The sequence below is a fragment of the Heliangelus exortis genome, chromosome 2, assembly GCF_036169615.1.
Source record: "Heliangelus exortis chromosome 2, bHelExo1.hap1, whole genome shotgun sequence".
Classification (NCBI taxonomy): Eukaryota; Metazoa; Chordata; class Aves; order Apodiformes; family Trochilidae; genus Heliangelus; species Heliangelus exortis.
Window position 1 is genome coordinate 60,724,726 of NC_092423.1, and position 23,394 is coordinate 60,748,119.

Sequence of the window (23,394 nt, forward strand, 5' to 3'; positions counted from 1 at the left end):
TCAGAAATGTATGCAGCAAATTGAACCAATTTGAAGCAAGTGTTAGTGTTCGTCCACAAAGCTGAAACGTGAACCACTGACAAAATAAAAATCTCTGTTTATTGCAGTAGAACTGCTGCTTGTTTAGTGACAACCTCTGTCTCTCTTAAGGATTAAAAAAATCTGTTTTTTCATATGCTTAAAGAATTGGGATTTTTGTATCTTTGAAATCAAAGCTAAATTTTGTATGAATGGGAAGCCTACTTTGAGAAATGGAATGTTAAAGATAATGGTGAAAACAGCTTATAATTAACTTTTATGATAAGATAAATTGAATAAAAATTAGAATGACTGTTTCACAATATTGGTGTTATCTGGAAGGTGAAAAGCCATTGTTGAATTCATCCATTCCTTAGCTGCCATCTCAAGGAGAGACTCAAGGAGAGAGCTGCTGTACAAAACCTTGTGTTATGGCTGTATTCCAGAGCTGTGCATATTTAAGCTTGTTCTGGATTTTATATGCAAGATTTTTACTGACATTTCAAGTAGAGTTCTGAAATGATAAAAATAGTTTCTTAATCAGAAACTGGCTGATATTGTATTTTCTTTGGTTTTGGGTAGAAAATGCAAATCGCTCTACCCACACAGAATTACATGCAGACTCTTGAAAAAGAACAGCCATATTTAGTATTAAAAAAAAAGACCAGTTACTTTGAAAGAAGGTCTTTTTCAAGTATTCTTTTGCTTACCATGCATATTGATTATCTTGAATATCAGTTTGATTAATTATAGTGGGATATTCAGCTTGCAAACAGTTTATATCAGCCATTGGATTTACATTTGGTTGTAACCAGTAGGTCAATTTTAGTTGAGAATGATTCAGAATCTCTTGAAAATCTCTGCAGAACATGAATATTTGACTGTTATTTTAGAAAGACATAATTGATCATAGGGTTTTTTTGGTTTTTTTCCTTTACCTTGAGAAATCAGCAGGGAAAAATAGTACTCAAACAAACAAAAAAGAGTCTTCAACTTATTTTCTTTCATTGGATTCCAGACATTATATTGCAGTGTTTAAAATTAATAACCATATTCTGATTCATCATCTACATATCTTTAAAAAGTTCCATATACAAGTCAAACCCTCTAAATAGCATGTATAAAACCTCAGGTTTTAATTTCCCTGTTGAAGTTCTCATTTGTGTTCAAGCAGAAATCTCTGTACAGTTTATGGTAATAATTAATCACCAAACTGAGAAACAATCTGTTGTATTAATCCTCAGTGAAGACAAATATCTTCTGTGGAACAATTTTTATATATTATCATCACAATTAATGCTTTGAAAAGAATGATGTATCCTTATGACCCTATACCAACCTCCTGGCTCTTGCAGTTGTGAACGTTTAGTAGATAGTGTGAAATCTGGGCATCCTGTGCTGGTGTCCTGAGTGACAGAGAGATGGGGAGAGGCAGTGTCAGCAGGTGTTTATCTCTTGCTTTGCCTGCCATGGGTCTTTCCAGGTTAAAGATGTTCAGTGCAAGGGTTTTTGCTCTCCTCAGGGCTTCACATCCCATAGAAGCTGCACATGGACCACAATGGTGCCTCTGCCCATGAGGGACTTTTTAGTTGTAGCCATGATTAATACCCCATCTTTCTTCTTACATACCTCTGAATGCTCCTGGCTGTATCCTTCACCCTCATGGTGACGACGTCCTGAAGCCATCAATCTGAGTTTTGCCTTTTTTTTTTTTTTTTTTTTTTGCTCAGATTTGCCTATAGCCTTTCAAGCTCAGTAAGGAAGTTTAAGCAGCCCTACTGAGAGCATAGTGGCTATTCCCACCCTGCCTCTTGGGTTGGTCCCAAAGCTGCTGGGGGGTTGTGTCTCAGGCACAGCTAGCTCATGGTCTGGGGAGGTTACAGATCCCACATGCCCAAACACTCCCAGTTGGGTTGTACATCTTGGACAAGCTGTCCACGAGGCAGTTGCATGCCCAAGAAGCAAGGGGGAAACTGCTGTGCTGGCAGCTGCTGTGCTCTTATTTGCATGCACTCCTAATTAATAGAGCTATTCATGTGGGGAAATAATCATGTGTATGCAGAGATGACATTTTTTAGGGCACTGAGGAGATGGACAATAGGAGAGCAACAGTAAGAAGAGACAGAGTTATGTTACAGCAGCACTGTTGTGTTCTAGTGTTGTGCCACAGGGGACTTGAATTTGGCCTTTGCCTGTAAGGAGGCCCAATGGACTGCAGAACTTGGTATTTCCTAGTGTGCTATTGCTTCTGGATTATAATTTGCACTGCTGCAGGATGGAGAGACATAAAATAAGGCTTTGTGCAAGCTTCCCAATTAAACATTCTGGTGCAAGTTTCCGTGGTGTTGCTCTGAACCCAGGCAATTGTCTTATGCCTGAGTTCCTCCGTCTGTTTTAATTGAATGTTTTCCACTTGTTGCTAACATAGTTATGCCTTTTAAAGGGATAAAGATATCCATCAAGAAAGTTTGGAATAATTTGTATTACAAGATGTAACTGTTGTTTCTGTCTTTATTATAGTCCGCTGATGATAATTACACAGAAGATCACAACGCTTGCTTGCCAGTTACATGATGGTAAGAAAAGGGATCTCCTCCCATGTCCTGAAGCCAGCCTTTTTATTCCAGCACATTCTGTGATTGAGTGAATAAATATAGTTCAGCAAGTAACTCCAAATGAAAAAAAATGCTTTGTGGAGGAAAACTTCACATTTTGATCAGTTCTCTTGGTTCCAACTGTCTTTGCAGGAACAAAGACAACTATTTACCCCTTTGGATGATCTCCTTAGTTGGATTTTAGTTAGCACCAGTACCTGCCATTTAGATGCATCTCCATTAAGCTCTCTGAAACTGTTCTTGAGTCTCAAAAATCAAGACTTGTGTTTGATACCTAGGTTCAGTCATTGGTTCAGCCATTAAAGTAGTTATGTAGCGAAAATATGCTATGACTGATATATTCAGTGATAATACACTTCATGAATTGTGAGAGATGGAATTCACTAGCTGTTTCCCAGTGCAGGGAGAAGCACGGTTGTGAGCAAAATAACATTGTCTTCAGTCTTGTGCTATGCTGTGACAAAGAGCTCTGTTATTTCCCAGCAAAATGCCTCTGTCTAGTGCAGTGCAAAGGCTAGAAATGTCAGTTGTCATTAGTACTGTTATTGCTTGTGCCTACTGATGTTGCAGTGTGAGTTTCTGATGGTCCAAGGCTCACTGCATTATAAGCTGTGGGTGAGTGAAAAAGGAGCCTGCTGTAGAGTTGTTATGATGTAGAATTTAGGTGGTGGCCACGGAACAGACCACACAGTCTGGCTTTGTTCGCCAGCCAAGTTTACACAAGTGGGTCTAATGCTTTTAGCTGGCTATAATGGGTGCAGCTTGAAACTCTACTAACTGACCTTGTCATTGACATTGATGTTGCTGAGCCTTTCCTGCTTCTGTTATTTAAGCTAGCCAGCTCAGGTATCATTGCCTGCCACAGTGGTACGTGGCCTAGATGCACACCAGTAACATTGAAGGTAAATGAAGAAAACAGCAGAGGCAGGAGCATTTTAATAGGACCAGAAATCCTACAGGTTAATGATGGTGGAAGAGGCTCACTACATTGTGAACGTCTGTATATGGAGCTGTAGATCAACTGGAGGCAGCTTACAGTTCAATCATTTGTGACAAATCTCTGTAAAAATTTAACACAGCTGCCTGTAAATGGAAACAGATACACAAATACCCAGCCCTTTAACTAATCAAGTGCTTAATTGTTTCCCTGGAACTCACAGTCTCCCAGTATTTACAAACTGCAATAGAGGAGAGAGAATGGAAATGAGCAGGTTATCATCAGTCTTTTTAGAAAATGGGTCTTGTGTATATATATCAGTAATCATGGCCAGTGGGCTTTAAAACAGTAGTGTTAATTGGTGCCATGCCCTTGATCTTGTGAAGAAGTGTATGTCCATGCTCTGCACTGAGTGCTGTGACTCATCCCATGGTGAGTTGTTCTGCTGAAGCCAGTGGGATTACTCACAGTATTTGCAGTTAAAGCTCCAGAGTGAAGGTTTTGGGATATTTACTATGAGAACAGCTGTTTATGCACTGGCCACAGTGCAAAGATTTTTCCATGGTTTTCCTGGGACAGTGAGTCTGTGCTCTACTTCTGGGCCAGAAAGCCTCATGTACTCGACAGGAGATCACCCTTGCAGCCTGTGTCTTACACAATTCCAGATTGTCACTGATGTGTGTGTTTAGGCTCGCTCCAGCAGCAGGCAGCCAGGCTGCTGTTTCATACCAGCAGAGCTTCTGTTTCCTGAGAGCCTGCTTGACTTCCATTGCCCACTCTTCCTGCTGTGAAATGCTCCATTTCTCACCAAGGAGCCAGCGGGAGACTTGTGCTGAAATGAGAGAGCAGCTTCTGGGAACAGAGGTTTTTCCATCCCAGGACTGTTAGTGGAGGCTGCTGGGGGCTGCAGTCTGTTGGTGGCATTGGCAGTTCATTGTGTGTATGGGAATGCTGGGAATGCCCTTCCTGAAAGGGTGGCATGGGTGAGAAAGGGGGAATGAGGCAAGGAGCTGGGTAAAGAAGTATGGTAGAACATGAAAATACATGGCCAACAAGTTAAGAGTTGAGCTGTATTACAACTGCCTGTGACAAAGAAATCTTTAAGCTTATGGTTTATGAAGTTATCTGTGAGATGCAAGCATAAGGCTTTGAGGACAGCTTTCACTGTTTGGCTTTTGAAAAGATCTAATGTGATTTTTCTTCCTCTCTAGGAATAGGGCGGCAAGCTGAGGAACTCTCTGCTGAGCAAAATCGCCTTGCTGTAAAGTAAGAATTTAATTTCCTTAGTGATTTGTGTTAATTTAATACGAAGAAGTTTGAGATTTGTTTGTTTGGATCTGCTGTTTGTTTTTTTGTTCCCTTTTCAATGTCGGGACCCACTTACTGGCACAGCCACGAGGGTGCTCCATGCTTCTTCCCCATTCATGATGAGCCAAAAGTGCTGCCTGCTTTTTCTAGTTGCTTTAGCAGTTTTGATTTTGTAATGCTGCTTGAGCCCTCCTTACACACAGATGGCTTCTCTACTATATTCCCTATTTCTTCAATCTGGTCAGTAAAGCACTGAAATACTTGGCAACATCTCATTGAATTACATATATACCCCACATGCAGCAAAACTAGTCTTCACGGAATCAACTCCTATATTCAGGCTAAGATAGTGCTTTATGGACTTTTTGGCCATTGTCTTCATCCTATCTGTGATATGTTCTTTTTCTAGGTAGAGTACTCCTTTTCCCTCTTCTCTCAGCAAACCACTCAAGAGCAAAAATTCATTTTTGTGTGACTCTGACATGTCAAGTACTACTTTTCTTTGCTGTAATATTTGGACACTGAAATTCTGTCTTTCCTATCTCCTTCTCTAGGATTAGGACTCCCAGTCACTCAGATTAGGTGACTAACCTCATTTTTCAGAGGTAGACAGCATGTTGTTCATATGTTTGAGCACATTTTTTCTATTTTGTCAAGTGCTGGATGCAGGAGAATTTTTTTTATTTTTTCATTTTAAGAATAATTAGTGTTAGAGAATTAGTCTTAGAACCATAAATACTTTTCACAATCAAATGCTTCCTTAAGGACAAGGAAATTATTTTCTTCATTTCCAAAGCAGAAGATTCAGCCATAAGAAAATCTGCCTGTGAGGAAGGAAGTAATTTCTTGAAAACAAAAAAACCTGTAGGGAACTTTTGCTAACTCTGTGTCTATTTTAAGTGAAAACCATAATGTTGTTTAACTGCACTGGGCCTTTGTGACCATATGATTAATCCTAGTCAAATTCCCACCAAACAGACTGCTGCTTTTTTTTTTTTTTTTTTTTTTTTCCCTTGTACAGTAGATGAGCTCATAATAGAAAAGTACATGCCAATAGCTCAAGTGTTGGTGGCAGACAAGTCATAACTGAAGAGTTTTAAATCCCCTTTGGTAATACAGCCTTTTGTCTTCCCTCCTGTTCTTGGACTGTTTTTGTTTCTCACCCATCCTCTGTACATTCCTTCATGCATTGCTCATGCCTCTCCACCCACCTATTTTCAGGATCTAAGTTGAAACTAATAACTTTATTTTTAGTATTACTGTAGAGCTCAGAAGCCCAAATCATGGAGCTGATTTTGCAGAACAGAAAGATGAGCCTTGCCCCAGACTGTTTGCTTCACCTTTCTGTGAAAAGATTTCACCAGGGAATGTACCATTCAGGCACCAGTATCTACAACAACCAGCAGGGTGAATGCAGAAAATCCTGGCTAAGCTAACTGTTTATTCAAATGAATTCTGCTTCAGAATGAAAGTAGGCAACAGCAAATATTTAACTGTTGCTTAGTTTTTCTGTTAGAAATTTATATTTTGGTCTGAAAGAATTCTAAGTGGGTTTTGGCTTACGCATGTTCATCTGCATTTTGGACAGGAAAGTCTTGAAACACGGTGCCCTGGTTTGTGATCCCATCTGGGGACTCCTCATTGACTTTGGTGGTGACTGCTAGCACATTTGTGGAGAGCACCGTGTATCTCAGTGCCAAATTTAGATGTTGGTGTTTTCTGCAAGTAACAAATTATGCTAGCAGTGACAGACCTGAGTGTCTTTCTTGTCCATACTACTGGTGTGTAGTAGGGAAAGTGGATCTTCTTCACATCTAGTGTAAAATTCTCAGGGAATATGTGGGATATGCATTTGCAAAAAGGAAATAGCATGCATGATGGACTCTCTTTGGCATTCATCTTCAGCTGTCTTTTGATTTATGTGTTTTTTTCCCCTTAGTTCCTTTTCTGGTTCATGATGCAATACAAGCAATTACTTCCTTTATTTGCACAGCAGGACAGAGGGCCCCTTCATTTTCTTCCTCTATGACTCACATCACACTTCCCATTTTTCTAAAGGCTGAAATGAAGGGTGGGTGAGAGCTCCTTTCTGACCCGAGAATCCTGGTCTCAAATGCTCTCTGCTCTGTGGTTTTCATAACAAGGCAAGGAGCTGCACTGCACTGTTTGGTGAGACCAGTATTACCCAGCTTGTGGTCTACGAGCCGTTACTGGTGCCTGACATACTGGACAGGTGTCCAAAACCAGTTACAAAATTCTCACTGTAAGTGCTGCTGGCCTGTTCAAAATGTGCTAGTCAGTTTCTCTAAGAGTGGGTATTTAAATTTATGACTTTTTAACTAAAATGTTTCTGACAATATAATGGCAACTTTTCAAATCCTAGCATTAGTTCAACTGTAGCATAAGCACTTCCACGTTACCCTTGTTCTGACCGCCATCTGCCAGGCTTCACTGGGATATAAGAGAGGCTGTGCTTCATCTTCTCCAAAACAGATGGGTTGAGCTTCCAGCCTGGGGGGAGGGTGGCAGAGAGCTAAGGACTGAGAAAGACAGTGCAGCAAAAAAGCCTGCGCTGTGTTTTACCTTGTTTTGCTATTTTTAAATTATTTTGTTGTGTGCTTGATTTTGACAGGACAAGACCTTCTTTACTGGAGTACTTAAGCTATCTCCTCAATTTTATGAGCATAATAGCTGGGCCTTGCAGCAATTACAAGGATTATATAGCTTTCATTGAAGGGAGGCATGTGCATATGAAACTGTTAGAAGTGAACTGGAAGCAGAAGGGTTATGACAGACTTCCTGATCCTTCCCCAACTGTAAGTTCTAAAATGACAAAGATTTCATGGAAAGGGGACAAGAATACGGCTTTGTACGTGATTCTCATAATTGAAAATGAAGAAGAAAATCAATTTTTGGATTATTACAATGGTTTTCTTCTGTGAAGTGGCTACTGTTTATCACAGGGCCAGGGGTGGAGGGGGTAGAGTCTTCCGCTTGAATTCCCCAAATAGGTTTGGCTTGCAGAACGAGTCATTGGCTAATGAGTGTCCTTTGTGCAGCCATGGGAGCTGTCTGTAGGTTCTGATGATGACAAGTTGCAGCTCAGCTCCCAGCAGAAGAGGAAATGTCAAAAAGAAAGGAGTCAAACATCACCCATAATGCGGGAGATATTAGAGTACATAAATCACCACTAATCAGAAACTGTCACTTGTCAAGCAGCTTTGCAAGAGAATTGCACACTTGAAGGTGACTAGGAGATCATTTTTCAGATACAATTTACAAAAATTATTTGTTTTTTAATATTACTTAAGACCTTATAAAAAAAACCTACTCGTAATGCAGGATAACATAGCATGAGAATCTCTCTTACCCTAGGGCAAAACCGAATGTGTAGTTTTGTGAGTGTGTGCAGAGTGTCTCCTCTGAAACTGAGTGTCAGTACATACATGCCTGATAATTGTTGCATGTGGTTGTATTTCTACTGATTTCCATTAGTCTGACTGAGGTCAGTGTAAGGCCCATACTGTCTCTGATGCAAGTCAACAAAGAATATAAAAATTTGCATCGTAACTATGTAAAGATATTTACACATTAATTTATTCCTGAATAGGAAGAAGATATAAAAAGAGTACTTGGAATCAAAAAATGCATTGTTGCTTCAACAATATTACACTTTTATTAGTCTTTTGAGCTCATGAGTCAAGTTTTACACAGTACCCAAGTGCCAGATTTACCTTTTTAATTATAACTATATCAAGGAGAGCTTACTCCTGCTGTGTATTTGAAATTGAGCTTCTGGCTATTGACATAATTGTCAGTAATGTTAGTATACAGAAAGTAGGGAATGATAATAGAAAACAGGATGATGTAGCAGATATGCTGTATCATGGGAAGGTAGGCATACTGTATAAGTTGTACACGTTGCAGGCAAGTGAGTTTTTTAGCAAGACCTTGGCTAGTAGCTTGGAAATAAGACCTACTGTTGTGCTGAATACCAGTGCTTTTGGCTTCCAGGAGGAATACAGTCTTTGGTTCCAGGAGATGACAGTCCATATAAGGAAGATTTCTTCTTTAGCCTGTAGGGTTTGTTTTTTTGTTGGTTTCCTTTCTCATTTTAGAACTTTAGCTAACTGATGTAGGAGTCTTTTGTGAAGTCCATCACCAATTTTGGCTTCTAATTGTCCTTTGTACCTACCTATAGGTAGCTCAGTAAAACACATTAAACCCAGAGCTTTGACTGTGGGCTTTTCTTAATTACTTCTAAATTAATTGTCAACCTTATAACTGCTAACTTTATTGGTTCTTGAAGCACATTGGTTTTATGTCATGAATATTGCCATTTTCTTCTCCTCTTGAGCAAATGTTTCTAATTAATGTTTCATTGTTCTTTGTGATTTTAGGGAGCAGTGATGTGCAAGCTGTGTATCACGCTAGTATCTCTCATTTTATTCTTGACACTTACCAAGAACTTTCCTATGGCATATATTATTGATAATGAATTTCTTGATAAAACACCTTTCTTGTCAAGACTCGGTTACCTGTATGTTGTAACACAGGCAGCAAAACCGAAGTATTACTTTGCATGGACATTAGGTAAGTATTGCTACATCACTTACTTTTGTAGGTAACAAATAATTTCAAAATGGGGGAGGATGTTGGGGGGAAACAAAAATAAATTAGTCCCTAGACCTGCAGCTCCTGTGGAGAGATGCACATGTGTTCCTGTAGGCACTGGAACCCACAGAAGTGGGGAGATGTCAAAAATTTTGAAAAATGTACATAAAATATCCTCTAGCTTGTCTAACACTCCCTGCCTCTGGAACCAAATAGGCTTTTCAGCTTCTCACCTGTAAAGTCAATGTAACAATTTCCTCTTACTTCCAACTTTGTAATTGTAATGAAACAATTTTTACTAGAATATTTAGGAAAAAAAGTTTGCCTCCTCTAAACCTTGCTTTTTAGGCTTCATTCACAATTTTCCACTTCTGTCAGTAGGACTGGGAGGTTAAAATTGGTGTTGCTGCCTTAGGCTTTATGTTATAATGCCAACTGACCTCTCTCTTCCTAAGGGACATCTTTAGCACATGCATCTGTATTAGAAAGCTGCAGTACTTGATGGTATGCTGAAGGTGGGCTTTGTTTCTAAAGGCACTGTGTGATACTGTACATGGTAGCTTTGAGCAGTCAAGAGAAATGACTGGAGAGCCATAGGCAGGGTGGGAAATGAAGGAGGTGACAGGAAGGACCCAGTAATCTCTCCAAAAAAAAAAAAGAGAATAAAGAAGGCTTATTATAGAGAGAAACAATTTCTTTTTTTGGAAGCCAGCTAGATTTGTGGTCAAATAATCTTTTTATATCTTTTACCTCCTTCCTTTTAGAAGTCACCTTTGCTATCCATGTGTGTGGAGTTAAATCCTTCTAGGCCAGGGTGAAAATTAAGAGACTTAATTTTTTTTGCCAGTGTTACTAGAGTTTGTGTGTAGGGGAGATCCTGAAAATGAAGCCAGGAATACATAAACCTGAAACAGAAGAAATAATTGAGATAGGATGGAAAGAGCCAGGGAAACTCATTGTGAGGCTGTGATTAAACTGCTGGGAATAAACCTGACAGATTAAAGGGAAGACAGCCAGGACTGGCATGTGTGGGATGGGAAGGACTTTGGGATAAAGACTAAATTTCTCAGAAACTTATTTGTGTAGGACCCAATGTTAAATTGTTGTCTTCAATTTTTCCTGCTAACCAAAAGTCCGTGATTGAGGAGAGAAACTGAACTTGGATTTGTGACATGGCTAAGCCCTAGAAATAGGAGATATATTATACAAGTAAGGGGTTTCAGGAAAGGCATTGGAGGGTGAGGTCCCTATTACTCCCATTGCAACTGCAAGCAGCAGAACAGCAGACACTTTATCCTTTTGCCATTTAGCTCCCAATGGCATGGCCCAGGGCATTACAGAAGTGCCTGCTGAAGAAGCTGATAAGCGTTTCCAGTCCTCAGAAAAGGACAGTCATGCTATTGTGTGAGAGCCATAGTGCTGAATTCCTCCACATCCATGGAAAGACTGAAAATTCAGCTTCTCGCTTCATTAGCAATAGTCATGGGAACGTGGCTGCAACCCTTAACTCAGAGCTGTCAATGAGAAACCAGTTCAGGACTGAGTGCCTGCACCCAAAGAGCTGTGTAAGTAATACACCAGAGCTGTGCAAGCTGTCAGGGAAGTCTCTGCTGTCTCCCTGGAGGCTGGGGTTTTGTGGGAATCCTGAGGATGGGTAGTTGTTATTCATCTGCACTTCATGCCTTGCCCTGCAGGCAGCAGCTTGGGAAGCCAGAGGCTTACAGGACTGCTGTATTATTGTGTCCCTGATTTTCTGGTTACTTGCTTCTGGCCAGAAACACTACGTGGTCCCTTCCACCTTTAAGAGCAAGGAGGAAGAAATCCAGGAGTCCCCCTGCTCTTGGTTGACAGTTACATGCAGCTCCAGTCCCTGAGGTTGGACAGGGTCCTATGGGACAATTCCAGGCAGGGTTGTTGTTTGACCTTCCTTTCCATCAGTAAAATCTAGCTTGTTTTGTAAAGAATAAATAAAATTGAAAGTTACAGGTTAAAGAAGGTCGCTCTTCTATTCGTGTATAGTTAGTCTTGTTGCTTTTAAGTATGTTCTCCCCCTGGTGTTGTGTTTCAGGGCTTCTCCCTGAAATTGTCCTTGTAATTATAGCATTTACAAAGAAAAATCAATTTTCATTCTTGGGAAGGAAATCCTGATCTTTTAAAAGCATATCTTGACCAGGCTTGTATTTTGTAAATTATCAAAATGCCTTACCTATATTTTTGCTTTCCTTTTTCTCCAAATAATCCTCAGTATTGCCAGTACCCAGTGATCCAGAGAATCCCTTCTGTTTTCTTAGTACTCCGTGAGAGGATTTTGGCAGGGGCACATTAAAAGCAGAATCTTGAGATGCAGTGATGAAGTGGCTCCCAGGCAAGGCTTAGAAGGGTGGGAGCTGACCAGCAGCCTGGGTGAGAGCAAGACAGCATGTGAAATACCTACAGTTACCCAAACTTTTATTTGGACTTGAAGTAGTTAAGTCTGTAATTAACACTATACAATATTTGATTGGTAGAGATGCTGAGGTATTTTAGTGAGGCACTGAGCAATAGGTTTGACAAAAGTTTTTGTCTGCCCAAGTATGAGCAAAAGTCTGAATTAAAACAACTGTGTTGGAGATCTTAGTAGGAATGGTAAATGTGTCTTTGAGACACTGCAGTTTTTTTGAATTCTGAAAAATGTAAGACATCTAGGTACCCTTTTGAGGAAAATGCTAATATTTTATGGCACCTCTTGTATATCTGTCTTGGATATTAAAGGCAAAATAATTGGAAAAGTGATTTCTAGCCATTTTTGTTTTATTTTCATTTTATTTCTTCTGCCCAGGGTGTAGCTAGTCCTTTCCTCTGCTGAAATGATTCTTGTGTTGCCTTATAGCGGTACCCCTTTGCCAGGAGGAAGCTGCTCTTTGAAATAGAGCATGCCAGTTGCTACAAAACATGCTTGAATTGTATTTGATGCCATATTGATTTGTAAGAAAACAAAGCTCCTCCAGCAGTCTGATTTGGCCTGTTTTGCTTTGACATTGCAGCAGATGCAGTCAACAACGCCGCTGGTTATGGATTCAGCGGAGTTGATGAGAGGGGTACTTTCCGCTGGGACCTGTTGTCAAATTTAAATATCTGGAATATTGAGGTGAGTTAAAGGAATGGCTGCATCACCGTAGCTGTAGAGAAATAAGCATGATATGGAGAAGCTTTGCTGGAAGTAAAATGAGTCCATGCCACTATGCTGCCTCTCTTTAACATGGAGAGCTTTTGTATTTTATCTGTTGGGCAGATAAAAAGCATCGGTCACACAGACTTTGTCATGGTCTGTATTCTGGTTGCATTTCTAGATAGTTTAAGAGGGCTAATAAATGATTAATTAGATGTTTAATAAATGAGCAGTCAACTCCTGTAGATTGTGGGTGAGTTCAGAGGGTCAATAAATTGCTCACAGCTATGATTCTCCACCATCTGTGGTGTATTCTGTTTGTTTACTTCTAATAGTCTTCCACTTTTGGAACCCAGTTGAGATGGGTGGCGGCAGTGAAAGAGGCTGCTACGTGTAGGCATTGCACAGACACTTGCAAGGGCTGGGTCCCTGCACATGCCTGGAATTCCTCTTGTAAATGGAAAAAAAGCAAAGGTTGTAGAGATAATGGGTACAAACTGAGCAACCTGAAGGGGAACTGGAAGAGCCACATGAAGCTTAGTTGGCTGCTGATCTGAGCTCTGTGCAGCATTCCACACTGTTGCTCAAAACTTGTCACACATGTTTCTTTTGGTTGCACTATACTTTTAGCATCCATAAGTCCTTTGTAAGGTGTTTCTGTAATACAAAAGATGGCCAATGTAATTTGTTTGCCCTAAAGAATATTTTGTGAATGACAGAGAGATGTGAAAATGTTTATGTGCCAGAGTCTGCTTTCTAAAAGCTCTTTTTCTTTAGAACTAGGGGGAGCTTCCCCCTGTAACTAGGATTTTAAAAGGTTAAACAGATGAAAATAAGTGGGCTGTTTTATTTCTGAAAGATCTGTAAGTAGATGTGCTTTAATAGCTCTTCTCAAAAATGAAAGACCCCCTGTAATTCTTCATTGAAAGATGGCGAAACTGGAAGTATCATTATACATTCTCTGTTTCTCAGCATCTTTTCTCTGTCTTTAGTTTTACCTAAATTAATCCTCAGAGTACATCTCTCCTTGAGAAGGTATAGAATATGCAGCCCAGAAATGCTTTCTACTCCCTGATGATGACAACACCCTAGGTATCATTCTGAGATCTTAAATCAATACCTGATTCAGTCTGGGGACAGGAGATAGTTCCTGTCATGACGGGCTGAAGCAGTTTCTGCTTGAAGAAGTGCAAGTAATGCTCTCAAGCCAAGCCAAATTAAGGAAATAGGACCCTTTGCTCCTTTTTACCCACTCCACTGTAGGGTCCTCAGTTTTTTCCCTTTACTGGTCACGCAGGCAGTAGAGATCAGGGGTGGAGAAATTATTTCCAGGAGCATAAAACAAAGTGCTCTCCATTGATTTGATCAGGTGTGCAATAAGGAAAAGAGACACTACAGAGACCATTACTTTGGGTAAGCCTTGAGCTGTCACTTTATGCACCAATAAAAATTTTGGGAGATGTGTGATTTGTACAGTGTGGTTTCAGCAGGGGTAGCCACCTGCATGTATAAAACTGCTCAAGCGTTGAGAACCTGAGTGCTAAGTGTGGCTAAAATGTGACCTGATCTGTAGTAAAGATAACCACGTGGCAGGAGTTGTGAGGGTGCTAAAATGTGACAGGGGCTTAAACACATGGTGAATTTAAGGCCTTGGCAACACTCATATTTTGAGAACCAGTGGCTGTTTTTTCTCTTGCTAATGTAACTAGGGGAATTTAAAGAAGCACAAAAGAGAGCAGCAATACTGGTTGGAAGAGAAATTATATGTTTCTTGGCTTCTCTTGGTGCAGTGATGCAATTAAAATGTGGCAGTACTGCACAAAGAATTGCTAATTGTTTTAACTCTTTAAACACAGAGAATGAAGTTCTAGCATTCAGGATTCTGTGTGGAAGTACAAAAATATCCATGTAGTCCCCTTGGACATCTTGCCCTCCCTTCCTTGCACCTCCTTTCCTTCAGCTGATATGGGAAAATAATGTGGTGTCACTAAATCATGTCCCTGTTTGGTGAGAAGGTCCTTGGATCATTCTATCAGCAGGTGAGGGTCAGGGGTTGCGCAGGGATGAGGAACCACCAGAGGTGAAGTTGACCATGTTTAGGGGATCTGATGCTGAACAGAGGCCATCAGACCTCCCAAACTGGGGGAACTGCAGCAGTAAGGAGATACAGGTGGCTTTCCCAGGACCTGGTGTCCACTCTGGTTTCTCAAGCTGATCAGTGGGCTGAGAAGTGGTTTCCAAATTTAGTCCTAATTTTTTTTATCAGTGTTTCTCAGTCTTCTCCCTTCCTTCTCCAAGTAATAATGCATTAAGTTTAGGCTTTTTTTAAGCACTTTGTCTTAATATCACTCTAGGGAAGTTCAGACTGTGTAATATGTGGCCATATATCTCTTCCAAAAATGAAGCTGTTTATGAACTGAAGGACAAGCATTTGATACAAGAAAGCTTTTCAGATTTCCCATAATTTGAAAAATAACCAAACACTGTATTTAATTTTACAAAACAAAGTGAGATTTTGTAGCAAGTGCCAAGTCTCCACAGTGGCCAATCAGCCTTTTTAATGTCCCTCCCAAAACATATTAGTGTAATGATGAACTGTGGCACACTTTTCACAACAGTTAGCTACTAGAATTAGTATTTTCCATGTTTGTCCTCTCTAATTTAAAATGCAAGTATTATCTAACAGGTTTCAGTGCTAACATTTCCTGTGAACTTTTTTTTAGACTGCAACAAGTTTTAAAATGTACATTGAAAACTGGAATATTCAGACAGCTGCCTGGCTAAAACGGTAAGAGTAACAAAACAGTAATGTGCTTGTGAGACCCAAAAATTCTAGCTGGCCTGGAAGAACACTGACTGCTAAATCTCAGCCTCTTGTCTGTCTTTGTTTCTGTGTCTGTAACAGCTGATGGGATACAAGGGTATTAGGTGCTGTCAAGTATTATTGCTGCATATGTAAAATGCTCGTGTTTTATATATGAGCAGCAAAGCCATAAATGAACTGTTCAGATCTTCCATAATAAAAAGTAAAAGCATTTTGATGGCATCTTTTAGGCTGCTGTTTGCCTCCATTGCTCTTGCTGCACTGTTTCACTTTGCTATGTTATGTTTCCCATTTGTGCTACTGCTGGAGGCAAGCCCCTGTGTTCCTAGGATCTAATTCAGCTAGAACTGGAGAGAAGTCTAGAGACATGATACAGTCTGGTTTGAAATTACCAGAAGATGTTTGCTAGGGAGTCCCTGTTTAGAACATGGAGAAAAGACTTTTTATATCACTAAGAAGCTCTGATTTTAACCCACGACTGTTAAGACACTTATAAATACTAGCATAAATCCAAATTTTGTAGATTGAACTGTCTCTTGTTTCTTTTTACACTTTTTGGCGTGATTAAAGCTCAACATAAAGTCAATGTGAGGCCTGAAATGCAGGCATAGATTTATTGTGGTTGTCATAAATAGTTTTGTTGTTCAATATACACATCTTAAAAAATAATGTCTACTGATTTTCATTATTAAAATGATGTTGCTGATAAAGAAGTGCAATGTCTTGTCTTATCTCTTTGGAACACAGTATTTCAGACTGGCTAAATAGACTGGCTGATGTATTCTTAAACTGGCATAATTCCCTTACACCTTTTGAGTAAGATTTCGGCCAGCTAAAGGAACTCCCTGCTTTGCAATGCCTTATGGCACTCCCTGTTGTTCCCAGCATCTGCCAGGTAACAGTGCCTAAAAATACCTCTGTTCACCACAGAAGGGTAGGTTCACATCTCTGTCCTTCGACTTGCTCTGCCATCAGTTTTGAAGGGTCCTGTGTGATTCCAAATAGAGAGATAAAGCTGATAGAGAAGTCTTGCCTGCCCTTTGCCCTGTCATTTATTTAAATTCTGTGAGCACTGGGAATATTTATACAGTCTCTCTTTGGGTACTCAGTCCATAAAAGCATGCTTACTCTTTCCATCTAACTCTGCATGTGCTTCAGAGGCAACGTGAGTCCATTAAGGAAACAGAATAAGACCTTTAAAACAGGGAAAGATTGGAACTGAAGTGCCCATTGTTTAGTTGTGTTCAACCTCTCCTTGTTTTGTTTTCATCTTTGCAGTGTTTGCTATGACAGAGCTCCCTGGTACCCAACAGCTTTAACATTTGTCCTGTCAGCCTTGTGGCATGGTATCTATCCTGGATATTATTTTACATTTCTCACTGGAATCCTTATCACACTTGCAGCCAGAGCAGTATGTACCTTTCATGATTTTCTTCTAAGGCCTGTGCTAGATGCTATCCAGCTGTCAACTGCTGGAACCACGCTGACATGGTCAAGCAGCTTGTCCCTGTTGTGAGCCCTCCCATGCCTTTATGGGAGATATTGTTGATATTCACTAAAACTTTGTTCTGTATTGATGCTAGTTACAAAGTACCCCCAGCAGTTATAAGCAGCACCAGTTCTGCACCTGCTGCAATGCAGATATCCTGCCTTCTGAATATACAGATGGTAGTGCCAGCTATGTCCATGCAGTCAAATTAGCTTGAGATTCAAGGCTAAGCTTGACTCCAGACCACTGCTATCTTGTAGGTTTATCTGCTAGGTGTTGTTGCCTATATGCTGGCATGTAATTGACTCTGGGCCCAGTCTTTCACAAGAAGCTGTTACAGGTTGACCACTAGCCCAAAGTTGAACTTTTTTGTATGGATGTAATTGATGCAGTAAACTAGTTGCTATGGGCCTCCTCTTGTCCCCAGCATAAGAAGGACACAGAGCTCCTTGAACGTGTCGAGTGGAGTGTCACTGAAATGATCAGAGTGCTGGAGCATCCCCCCTATGAAGCCAGGCTGAGGAAGTTGGGGTTGTTCAGCCTGGAGAAGAGGAGGCTTTGAGGTGACCTTATAGCAACTTTCCAATATCTGAAGGGAGCCCACAAGAAAGCTGGGGTAGGGCTTTTTACACGGGTGTGTAGCGAGCGGACAAAGAGCAATGGTTTAAAGCTTGAAGAGGGGAGATTTAGGTTAGATATTAGGGAAAAATTCTTTCTTGTGGGGATGGTGAGACACTGGAACAGGTTGCCCAGGGAAGTTGTGGCTGCCCCCTCCCTAGAAGTGATGAAGGTCAAGCTGTATGGGGCCTTGAGCAATCGGGTCAAGTGGGAGGTGTCCTTGCTGATGCAGGGGGGATGGAACTAGATGCTCTTTCAGGTCCCTTCCAACTCAAACCATTCTATGATTTTTTGATCTTGGGTAGAGTCACGGAAGACAGAACAGATTTCATGTCTCCCTGTGGTTAAATTTATCACTGTTAATCTTTCAGGCAGCACCAGCCACTTGTGCAGGGCTGGGGAGTACCACCATAGTCCTTCAGAGTTTGACTATGGGTAAATAACCAGGTCAATTTGAAAGGTGAATTAAAGTGACTAGTATTAACCACTATGCCTAGAGCCAAACATGTGGGCCTAATGTGCTATGCATCTTATTTTATGATTTCATTTATGTGCAGCTAAACCGAAATCTCTAGGAAACAGCACATGCTTACAGGTGGAAACACATATTCAGTCATTTAATGTGGAATCATTGAATCATTTAGGTTGGAAAGACCCTTCAGTTCATCAAGGCCGACTAGTACTACCCAGTCCAGCACTAAACACATCCCTAAGTGCCACATCCACACATCATTTAAATATCTCCAGGCAGGATATCCAATCTAAACTTGCTCTGACACAACTTGAGGCCATTTCTTCTTACCATGTCATTAGTTACTAGAGATAAAAGACAAACCCCCACTACACTATAACCTTCTTTTGGGGAGTTGTACAGAGTAATACGGTCTCCCCTCAGCCTCCTTTTCTCCAGGCTGAGCAGCCCCAGTTCCCTCGGTCACTCCTCCAAAGACTTTTTCTCCAGACAATTCACCAGCTTTGTTGCCCTTCTTTGGACACCCTCCAGCACCTCAATGTCCTTTTTGTAGCGAGTGGCCCAAAACTGAACACAATATTCAAGGGTGCAGCCTTACCAATGCTGAGTGTAGGGGGACAGTCACTTCCCTGGTCCTGCTGACCATGGTATTTCTGATACAAGCTAGGATGCCGTTGGCCACCTTGGCCACTCTGCTGGCTCAGAGTCAGCCAGCTGTTGACCAAGTAACTTTATTTCATCACTGAGAAACAGTAATAAATCAAAAGCATGAGGGAGGAACATAAAATCTTAACAACTCCCTTCCCCAGAGATATTGTGCCAGCTGCCCGGCATAGGAGTCTGATAACCATGATTATGACAGAGGAAATTTGGGGGCACTTCTCTCTTTGCCACTGGTTGGCTGTGGGTTCTTGCATATGCCAGTCAATACACTTCTGTCTTTCTATGAAGTCTTTCTATGATGTCTTTCAATACACTGTCTTTCCATGCTCAGTGCTTCCTAACTGGCGAATAAACTTTTCTGTAATGCTCATAGCAAGTGGAGAGCCACACACTGTAATGCGTCTGTGTGACTTTGCCTAAGAAATAAATTTATATAATTTTATGTTTACTTTTCCTTGACCTGCAGATAAGGAACAATTGCAGACATTACTTCCTCTCATCAGTGCCTCTCAAGGTAGCCTACGACACTGTTACTTGGATTGTCACTCAACTGGCTGTGTGCTATACTGTTGCACCGTTTGTTATGCTGGCTGTTGAGCCCACCATTAAGTTTTACAAGTAAGTTCTCTTCCTCATGACAGTTATTCTCCAGACTGGCACAGACTTTTGTTAAGTAACCCAAAGTACATTGAAAAGCAGTTGGTATTTAATCAAATTAGAAAGGAATTTTAACAGGATGTTTAATAATGTGTAAGGGATGATTTTGGCACTCCCATTAACTTAAAGAGATAATAATATGAAGACAGAGCACTTCTCCTCTTCTCAGTCTTTCTGTGTCCTTGTGTGACTTTACACATATTCAAATTCCTTTTTCAAAACAATCAAGTCTCAATTATGAACAGTGGCCAAGGCTGGAGATGTTGAAAACAAGGTGAGTTGGCGGTAGGAAGGACTCGGTGAGGAAAGACCAGATTTCCAGCTGCCAAATGCATAGAAGAGGAGGTGTGATTGGTCAGCAGGAGATAAGGAAGGTGCCTGGGAGAGCATTACTTCTTGAATTGATTATGTTTTTCTTTTTGAATACTTCCATAGTAAGCGAATGTTTCCCCAGGTTCCTTAAAAATAAGAAAACACCTGTGTTGCAGAGTATATTGGATATACTCTAAGAAAAATAATTTGTAATAAAGAAATTGAGAAAATAATTTTAAAAGGGAGGCTGGACTGCATCACTTGAGCTTTCATTCTACAGTAAAATCTCAACATAGAATAGCAGGTTTTGGTTGAGAAAAAAGGCAATTCCCTCCTCTAATATAAAAGACATAAAACTGGTTGTCAAGATAGCTACCATCAGTGTGTCATGTTTGAAGAAGACTAAACCTCGACATTTTCTATTCCTGTTTCTTAAAATATTCTAACATTTAACGTCTTAACATTTTAACATTTGTTTCTTAAAACCCTGAAAAATTACCATATAAAAATGGCTCAAATCTTTCTTAGTTTTGTTAAGATCCTTTCCCAAGTATCTTGCTATGACCAAGTTTTCTGTCTTTCAAGACAAAATTAGCAAATAGCAGTCATAACAACAAAGGAGAGAAAATACTAAAATACTACTAGTAAAGTACTAAATACTAAAACCTGTTTATACCTTTGCCTTTGTTCTTTCCTTTTGGGCTACAGAGGGCTATTCTATGTAGTAAATATTAATGTCATTCCTTGAGATTACATTGCTGACATCAAAACTATAGAAATAAGTATGGATGAAGAACTTGTTATCACTATGCTAACTTCCGTGGAAGCAGAACTTTTACCAAAGTTCTGAACAGAGAAAATTATTTTCCACCCTTGCCATAAGCTGGGTCATCACCTTATTTGTTTTTTGCCCTAGTGACTTTGAACACAGTTAGCACTTAAACCTAGAGACTGTTAAGCAAAGAAGTTGTAGGCCTTTGAACAAGGGCATGAATTTTTTGAGCACTGGACTACTAGCAGTCATCCTAAGGACCTTACAAGGGTATTATGAACTGTGGTAGGAAGCATAAATATGAAGGAAAAAAGTTGCATCTCTCTGAGATGCAGTCCATATACTGCTCCCAAATGTCATCCTTCCCAGGCTATCAGAGCCCCATGTAAGTGGTTGGAGCGTGTTTTATTTCTGTTCAGTCTTGTATATACTGAATTGATTGAAATAAAAATATATTTAATAAGGTGTCAAATAAAGATATTTCTGAGTAGTTGCCTTCAAAAACACAACCCTTCTGTAAATATCGTTACCTGACCTTCCCTAGTTAAAAGTTGAGTGTTTTGATTTCTTTCAGATCTCAGCACTTGGAATGTTTGTTTTTCTTTCTTTAACTTAAAAAAAAATTCTTTAAAACTTCTACAAGTTATATGTTCTAAGCATGAAGGATTTTTCTTCAGAATATAACCCAGGTATACTCTAGCATCAAGAGAGATGGGCTAAGTAAGTCCATCTTGAATTAGATGGGTTTATTTGAGCTGTCAGTCTTTGGATTCTGGAGTTTGCTGGTTGATTCCTTCCCTTATTAACAACCATGGTAACATTTCCATCAGTGCCAGTGGATGTCACATGCACAGGCTATATTAAACTTAAGGGTTCATACTTCCTGTGTTTATCCTTTAGCACTAAATCTGCATAGAATTATTGAGGTTGCATAATTCATGTTATTATCAACAAAATTTATATCTTTCTGCTTTTTTTCCCAGGTCTATGTATTTTCACATGCACATTCTAAGCATCCTGGTGTTGCTTGTGCTACCAGTCAGACCTCAAGCCCACTCCATAAGAAATCAGGCCATGCAGAACTCTGTTGAAAGCAAAGACAAATGATGCCTCCATAAAAAATGGCAAACTTTGAGAAATTGAATTACCATGTTGGAAACAAAGAAGAAGAAAAAGGAGTGGGATGAGAGTCGAAGTGCAAGACAAGTGGCATGTCTAATGGCTATCTGAAGATCTTACTGGGCAGGGCATGAAAGAGCTGGAATGACTGTGTTTCATCTTCAGTTAGGAAAGATTTTACAGGCAATGTTTACAGGTTCAAGGGGCATTTTGGTTTTTTAATAAATATTTTTATGAAATTTTTTATATATTTAAACTTTTTCACAGAGAGAGGCATTTTTGCTCTTTTACAGAAGTATACAATTATTAATCAATAATCTTGTCGTTAGAGGAACAGGAAACAGATTGTAAAGTGTTAGACCAGCTACTTGATAGCCTGGTGCTGTGGGTAGCTGGCAGGGGAAACTTTCCATCTTGGCTATGGAAGAGAGAAGGTGCAAGTAGAAAACTGTGGACAGGGGCTTACTCAAAGTGCTGGCACTGACTCCTGGCCTTCCTGGAGAGGAGATAGTGGGACTTTCCCTGGAAATCCCCAGAGCAGGGACTGCAGCCTGAGCTTGGCAGCAAGGGTATTAGGCATGCTTAACATGACTTCTGCTGGTAATGAGGGCAAGACAAGTCCCTTGGGAATAGGTGTCTGGGAACATTGGCCACTGGCTAGGCCAAAATCTAAAGCCAAGTAAAAGCAAAGCAAGGCAAAAAACTCTTTTAGAGTAAAAGAAAGGACAATACACCCTGTGTTGTGCTTCTCTAATGATGCATCTGTTGCTCATTGCTATATCAGCCTTAATTTGCAGGTTTAGAATGATGCAGCACTTCCATTTGGGTATCAAAATAACTGGGGAGCCATGAGGATTTAGTGTTTTAGAGCTTGCAGTTATGGCTTAAATCTGAAAAAGATTTGTAGTGGATCAGAATGTTCTACTCAAAAACATCCCACCTTGTGGTTACTTTCCAGCAGGGTAACACTAACATGAATCTTGAACAGCAATTATCATAGTCATAATAAATCATTCTGTACAAAACACTGTGATGTGGTATGATGATCACAAGAGTCAAGACCAAGTCCTTGTATGATCTTGATATATGACTTAGCCTGTTGATGCAAATTTCCCTGCTTGTGAAGTCCTTGGCTTACAGGTATGTTTTGAGGCTTAATTTCTAAGAGCTTGTTATGCATTGAGATTACCCAGTGCAAAACACTGTCAAATTATTTTTATTTAATTCCTTTAAAATTCACTTACTCCAATAAAAAACCCCAGTCTGGTATGACACATCAAAAACAAATAAAACTTTTTTTTTATAATACTGTTTTTCAGAAATGTTTTTGCTAGGCGTTTGTCAGAAGGATTGGAATAAATTTTTTATCATTTAACTGATCTATGATTGAGGAAAGAATCTGCTGTTTTCTCCATTGTGAATCTGATGTCAAAATAAAATTTTGCAGAATCCAGGTATTTTGGGATGAAACCAAAGGGTGCAGCCAATAGAAGTTCTAAAAAATATTTAATTTTTTTCCTTTCTCTGGTGGGAAGTTTTTGTCCTGTGGCCATCTGATGACTTAAAGCATAGTTTATGAAAGGGTTTGTTTCTCTGTTTATTTTGAAGGCAAAATGGTATTAAAAGGTTGACCTGAATAAACATATTGCTTTGTGTCACAGCCTGGCATCATTAGTGACAAATATCTAATCTGAAAGCAGGTGAGCAGGTGTAAGATCCCTCATACATGTGTGGAGAGATGTTCAGGTCTCCTGGATTTTACAGATGAGCTGGGATTTTACATCCTGCTCCTGCTGAAATGGAGATGTTCGTTTTAGTGGCACCTTTG

At 40.0% G+C, this 23,394-nt stretch overlaps 1 protein-coding gene across 7 annotated transcripts in view; it reads left to right on the forward strand.

Annotated features, from left to right (window-relative positions):
- MBOAT1 (membrane bound glycerophospholipid O-acyltransferase 1) overlaps positions 1-21,805 on the forward strand; it is a 59,939-nt gene extending 38,134 nt beyond the window's left edge. For 4 of the 7 annotated variants that reach the window (XM_071736319.1, XM_071736313.1, XM_071736314.1 and 1 more), the window contains 9 exons: positions 2,539-2,594; positions 4,782-4,836; positions 7,511-7,694; positions 9,279-9,471; positions 12,516-12,619; positions 15,364-15,428; positions 16,743-16,875; positions 19,173-19,324; positions 21,431-21,805. In XM_071736319.1, the coding sequence (XP_071592420.1) occupies positions 2,539-2,594; positions 4,782-4,836; positions 7,511-7,694; positions 9,279-9,471; positions 12,516-12,619; positions 15,364-15,428; positions 16,743-16,875; positions 19,173-19,324; positions 21,431-21,554 (1,066 nt within the window). In that variant the 3' untranslated portion in view covers positions 21,555-21,805. Of the gene's footprint in view, positions 1-2,538; positions 2,595-4,781; positions 4,837-7,510; positions 7,695-9,278; positions 9,472-12,515; positions 12,620-15,363; positions 15,429-16,742; positions 16,876-19,172; positions 20,938-21,430 lie in introns of those variants that run through there. The other 3 variants (XM_071736317.1, XM_071736318.1, XM_071736320.1) reach the window with 3 other exon arrangements.
- The last annotated feature ends 1,589 nt before the right edge of the window (positions 21,806-23,394 follow it).